The 6,235-nt window shown below is 48.3% G+C and overlaps 2 protein-coding genes across 2 annotated transcripts; one reads left to right on the top strand and one right to left on the bottom strand.

Annotated features, from left to right (window-relative positions):
- Positions 1 to 2,257: 2,257 nt before the first annotated feature.
- On the top strand, positions 2,258 to 4,533 carry LOC123049292 (triacylglycerol lipase 2-like). Its single transcript, XM_044472231.1, has 9 exons — positions 2,258 to 2,487; positions 2,644 to 2,763; positions 2,869 to 3,009; positions 3,114 to 3,227; positions 3,312 to 3,458; positions 3,539 to 3,579; positions 3,680 to 3,759; positions 3,846 to 3,941; positions 4,081 to 4,533. The coding sequence occupies exons 1-9, from the start codon at positions 2,317 to 2,319 to the stop codon at positions 4,404 to 4,406; spliced, it is 1,236 nt and encodes a 411-aa protein (XP_044328166.1). The 5' UTR covers positions 2,258 to 2,316; the 3' UTR covers positions 4,407 to 4,533.
- A 274-nt stretch (positions 4,534 to 4,807) lies between these two features.
- Positions 4,808 to 6,046, bottom strand: LOC123049291 (fasciclin-like arabinogalactan protein 3). The gene has a single exon (XM_044472230.1). It carries the CDS (start codon positions 5,858 to 5,860, stop codon positions 4,985 to 4,987), a length of 876 nt encoding a protein of 291 aa, XP_044328165.1. The 5' UTR covers positions 5,861 to 6,046; the 3' UTR covers positions 4,808 to 4,984.
- Between the last annotated feature and the right edge of the window lie 189 nt (positions 6,047 to 6,235).

Below are 6,235 nucleotides of genomic sequence, written 5' to 3'. Positions count from 1 at the left end.
CATTGCAAGTTGAGTCAGGTTTGGCCATTTATCGACCATTTTTCACCCAAAAAAACTACAAAAAATGCAAGAATTGTTGAAAACTCAAACAACTTGGTATGGTGCCTTGAATTGATCGTACAAGGCCATCGAAAAAATATTGAGGCCATTTCAACAATATCAGACAATATTGTGCTCTCAGACGGAGCCTTCTGGTCTACTCGAACACTCTTCATTGAACATGGTGTTTTTCTGGCTTATCTGTAGGCAGCATACTGTTCCGTTCATGGTTTTAGTTCCATTTCATCTGGTTACACGGCATGAGGCATGAATCTAGGCTATATAATAGGGCAGTCTAGTTACACAATTGCCGGTCAACCAAACAATCCCCCCCATGGGTGGCCGAGCTCATGGACACCCAACCCAAACGGGTTGGGTATGGGTCAACATCTTCACCCTAAATAACATCGCAACGATGCAATATTTCAGCTTATTGGACCTCCAAAGGTTGAAGGTGCAACACACATTGTCTAGAAAAATGCATGCTACCCTAAAAAAAGTCTATTGCATGCATGTCAGTGAATTGATCACGAGAGCAGGTTGTTTAGTACCACCTCGCTTGCTCTAGCGTCTAGTCGGTGGAGCTCTACTATATAAAGGAGACTACGAGGGTGCTGGTTAAGAGGAAATGCATCAACCATGACATGCATTGAACGAGTAAAATGAAAACGTAATAAAATGCTAGAACCAATGGGTGCCCGAGTTGGTCGGGCTACTCGATGGGTTCAGGCATGGGTCACCCATGTGTAGGGTCCTCGGCGAGCGATGGACCCGACAAGGGATTCAGGCATGAGTCCGGGAGAGGTCGACCCGACCAAACCCGACCCGATTGCCAGCTTGAGTTGCCGGTAATTAAAATTTTAAAAAATGTCAGCCTGAGTTGCTAGTTTTTAAAATTAAAAAAATGTTCACAGATTAAAGAAAAGTTCACAAGTTTAAAAAATGTCCGTCGATTTGAAAAAAAAAGTAAATGAATGTGACAAAAAAGTTCACGAAATTGAAAAAGTTCATGAATTTGACAAAAAATACCAATTTGAAAAAAGTTTGTGAAATCAGAAAAAGTTCATCGATTTGAGAAAAGCTTCACAAATTTGAAAAAAAAGGGTCGTGAAATTGATAAAAGTTTTACAAAATAAAAACATTCATTCATTTCAAAAAAATTCGCGGATTCAAAAAACAAGTTCACGGATTTGAAAAAGTTCATGAGTTTAAGAAAATGTTCACGAATTTAAGCAAATGAAAAAGAAAAGAGTGTACATAGTTTTTTCTATGGATTATTATTAAAAGAAAAGAGTGTAGGTAGCTAGTCACTGAAACGACGCGTGGACCGGACGGCGTGCGTTTCCTTCGTTCCTTGAAATGCGACTCATTTTTTGTTTTGCATTTAATTTAAAAAAATTGAGGACCGACATGGTGACTCATGCGACGAGAACCTGTACGTCATGCGTACAGAGTACGCGGAATGAAATGTCCATCCATCTTGTGCATACGGACGTTTCCTTCATTTATTTACTGAAACACGCTCACATGTTGTATTTAATATATATATTTTGTTTGCGTTAACTATATGTGTTTAACACCACGTGTGCGACTCGTTTTGTTATCACAGGGACTAGAACATGTTTTATGAAGAAAAACAAAAATAGAACAAAATCGAAGAATAAAAGGGCCAAACAAAACAAAACTGAGAAGATGCACAACAAGAAGAATAAAAGGAGTTACTAGGCACAGCAAGTTAGTTGTCCTAGTTAGCTACAGCGTGTGGAAGTAAATTGAGAGCTTGGGAGTTTGAATCCTACCTCATGCACCTATTTTTTGAAGGTTAAAAAAAGAAAGAAAAATGGGCCGGCCCAAGACAGAGGGGTTGTGCCCTGGTGGGTATACATTATGGTTAAATGACCATATTACCCTTATGCGGTTTGTGAGGGAGGGGCGTATTATTTTTGGTTTAAAAAAAGTTTGATCGAGAATCGGCAGGAACTGAAGTAAAATGCACGCTTGCTTTTTATTACAAGAAGAAATATTCGACGTGCTTAAGGAGCCTGCGTGCAACAAGGGTTGATTAAACTATGTTAAGTGCGCCACAACGCCGTGAATTAGCAAGGTGATGTCTACTTGATAGCTCAATACAATACTGCTTGCAGCCCTCTGGTTAATTAACCTGCGTCGAAAATGACCCGATCGTTCCAACTAGTATAAAAGGAAGATGGATCGGGGAGAGAAGAATGTAGATTTCACGTCGACTAAGCCGATCGGTAGAAGAAAAAACTTGTGCGTATGGCCAGATTAACAATGTCGAGAGGCAGCAGCTGCGTCCTTAGCCTGTTGGTTGTGATGTGCGTTGGGGCCTCGGCAGCACGACCGGATCCGGAGGAATCGCTGGCGGCGGCGAACGGCACGTGCCGGTCCAGGGTGGAGCCCTTCGGCTACGGATGCGAGGAACACATGGTACTACTCCCTCCGTCTTATAATATAAGAGTTTTTTTACACTAGTATAGTGTCAAAAACGCTAATTACTACCGCTTCAGTAACCAGGCGCGTGCGTTCATCTCATCATGTTTGATTAACTGACGGAAGATTAATTTGGTGGTCGCGTACATGCAGGTGACGACCCAAGACGGATACATCCTAAGCCTGCAGCGAATCACGAGCGGCCGCCGCGGCGAGTCGGCGACGGGCGGCGGCGGGAAAGTGCCGGTCCTGCTGCAGCACGGCCTCATGATGGTATGATACATATACTACAGCACTACAGTAAAAAGCAACTGTTGGATGTTAATTATGCTTGCGATAGCAAGTGCAAGTGATGATATTTGTTTTGTTGGAATGCAGGACGGGATGACATGGCTGATGAACTCGCCCAACGAGTCCCTGGGTTACATCCTAGCGGACAACGGATACGACGTCTGGATTGCCAACACGCGCGGCACTGTCTACAGCCTCGGCCACACATCGCTTTCTTCCAGTGATCCGGTGCGTTCCGTGCACGTACATCCTCTCATTAGAATATGATGTGATGTGCACTCTCTTCTTTGTTATACTATATTAATACTGATGCTGGATGAGAACCCCCACAGGCCTACTGGAACTGGTCATGGGACGAGCTAGCCAGCAACGATCTCTCGGCGATGCTGCAGTACGCGTACGACCAGTCAGGCCAGCAGAAGGTGCATTATGTGGGCCACTCGCTGGTAAGTCACAAAACAAAATACTCACAATGATCTCAGGGCATCCCGAGTAGATTAAGAAACCTGTGGCATTGTGTGTGAATGCAGGGGACGTTGATCGCGCTAGCTGCCCTGAGCGACCAGCAACAGCACGTATCGATGCTGCGCTCGGCTGGCCTGCTCAGCCCCATCGCCTTCCTCAACAAGGTGTCGTCGCCCTTGACGCTGGCGGCGGCCGACGTCTTCCTCGCCGAGGTAATTATGTTTGATCCGATTCCGAGGGTATCACATCACACGACATGAATAAAAAATAACACTCATGTTTCTGATGGCAGGCTCTCTACTGGCTGGGAATCGATGAGTTCGATCCAACAGGGTAATTTAAGCATTCTCGATTCATTCTCTTCTTCTGAGGTTTCGTTTGTTTTGCAACTCAACTGACGATGGCTGGGAATTAATGAATGATCTCTATGCAGGACTGCTGTTCATGGTCTGCTCACTGACATATGCAAGCTACCAGGGGTGAACTGCTACGATCTCATGTCATCGTTTACAGGTATCTGCTTCTATCTCTCCGTTTGTTATTATCACTAACTGAGTAACTGGTCGGCGAACTGAAAGAAACTATTGGTCGACCAACAGGCGATAATTGCTGCCTCGACAACTCCTCTGTCCAGACCTTCCTTGCTCATGAGCCACAAGCTTCTTCAACCAAGAACATGGTCCATTTGGCTCAAAGTGAGTACGCTCTATCTCTTTTCAGTTTCAAAAAAAAAGTGAGTTCCCCCGGCCACAGTCGATACACCTTTTTTCCCGTCGAAAAAGAGAAAGAAATGAAAAAAATAATTAACGTGGCACATGTAATTTGACCCAACAGTGATCAGAAGAGGTATAATCGCCAAGTACGACTACGGCGACGCGAGCGACAACATCAAGTACTACGGCCAGGCGACGCCGCCCGCGTACAACGTGTCGGCCATCCCCGACGGCTTCCCTCTCTTCCTCAGCAGCGGCGGCAGGGACAGCCTCTCGGACGTGCAGGACGTGCGGCGCCTCGAGCAGGCGCTCAAGTCGCACGACAGCGACACGCTCACTGTCCAGTACCTCGCGGACTACGCGCACGCCGACTTCGTCCTGGCTGGGAACGCCAAGGAGAGAGTCTACGGGCCTCTCATGGCCTTCTTCAGGCTCCAGGACAAATGACATGGACCCACCACGTGATTGCACTTTATGTGTAATTCATTCATTTAGGATAGGAAGTGGTCATACTTGTAAATCATGTGATACTAGCAAATAACTAAATTTGTTCTTCTCACTTATGTTTATGTATATATAGAAACGACAGAAATTATCAAGTTTTCCATGTTTTCGCAGTGGCACCATAGCCGGCTCCCTTAGAAAATGATACGTGACGCGTAAACTGCATACTGGACTCTGCAACTTGAGAAGAGTACATCTGGATACGAAATGTGGTGGCCTTTGAAATTGTTCTCTAAGTGAGGCATACTTTGCTTTTCATCAAGATCCCAATCAGCATAAGCTTCTATCGAACTCTGCGTGGCAGGCTAAATCCTACAGAACTAAATAGGTGACACACACTCGACTAGGCACCAAACGATACTGAGCAGTAAATCGCCTACGGCGTCCCTCCTATCTCGCACATCCTGACAGTGTGCCTTCTCTTGGTAATTTCGATTTGACAGCCATTCCGATCACGTTTTGCCTACACACCATCATAGTGCTGCTTTGAACCGTATCTAACCTACTTGTACGGGCATAAATCAGAGCGAAACAACAATCGCCAGAAGCGCCACGATACCGAGACTTGCACGGGCAACCACCCTGCCCGCAGCGTCCCCGGTGTCGTCGCTGCTCTTGTCGTCATCATCTGCCGGCGCATCCGCATCGGGGCCGTCCGCGTCGGGCCCATCCGCCGCCGGGCCATCCGCGTCGGGCCCGTCCGCGTCGGCAGGTGCGTCAGCGCTAGAATCGTCGTCGGACGGGGCAGGAGCAGGGGTGGGGGCTCCCTCCGTCTTTGGCTTCTTGCTATTGGACGGCGCCGGTACTGGCGCAGGAGTCTTAGTATGGGCAGGCACCGGAGCGCGAGCTCTGCTGTTGTCGACGGAGCCGATGCTGGGCGGCACGATGGCAGAGCTGACCTCCAGCACGGAGATGTTGTAGGGGCGGGACATGACGGGCTTCACCATCTGGGACGTCAACGGGGCGCCGGGCTCGGCGGAGCCGAACATCATGACGCCGTCGGCGGCGCGCCTGGTGTAGTTGATAAAGCCCATCCGGTTGGTGGCCTGGCCGGTGGACTGGAAGAGCGTCGTGAGCACGGCCGAGCGGTTCTTCATGCTGCCCAGCTTCTCCGTGTCGTAGTAGTCCAGGACCACGTGCACGGCGAGCACCTTCCGCTGGACGTCTGAGGGGAGCGGGGTGATGGCGCCCATCCCTCCATTGTTGACTGCCAGCACCGTAATAGTCTGCCGGCGGTTGATCTCGTCGGCGAGCTTCGTCTGACTGAGGAGGCCGTTAAACGTGGAGAAGTCGGGAAACTCGCCAAGGATTCTGGTGATGTTGAAGGCTGCCGCCGGTGACGCCAGTGCGAGGAGTAGAAGCACCGCTGCGGCAAAGGAGGAGACGATCGGAGCCATGGTGGTGCAATTTGCTTCGCCGGAGATTGAGCGACTTGTCGCTGGTTAAGGAAGACAATTGTCATTGAGGTGTGGTTAGGATGCTAAACTTGGACGTCCATGGCTGGACACGGCGATCCTAAACTTAGACGTCAATGGCTGGACATGGTGATGCTAAACCTGGACATCTGCATCTGCATGGTTTGGCGCGACAGTCTGTCTGCGAGTAGGCTCACATCCGATCACTGTGTGTCGATTTTCGATTCAGAATTCATGTGTTCTCGACGGTGCCCATGGTGCTCTGGCAGAGAAGCTCGACTCAGGCTGGCCTTTTGGGAGCTCTAGCAGGAAAACACCATCCACGGTGTTATCTGCATTCTGAATGATATCTACTCC

This window comes from Triticum aestivum, chromosome 2D (genome assembly GCF_018294505.1).
Source record: "Triticum aestivum cultivar Chinese Spring chromosome 2D, IWGSC CS RefSeq v2.1, whole genome shotgun sequence".
In the NCBI taxonomy this organism is placed as follows: Eukaryota; Viridiplantae; Streptophyta; class Magnoliopsida; order Poales; family Poaceae; genus Triticum; species Triticum aestivum.
This window is presented reverse-complemented; position numbering and strand designations above follow the sequence as displayed.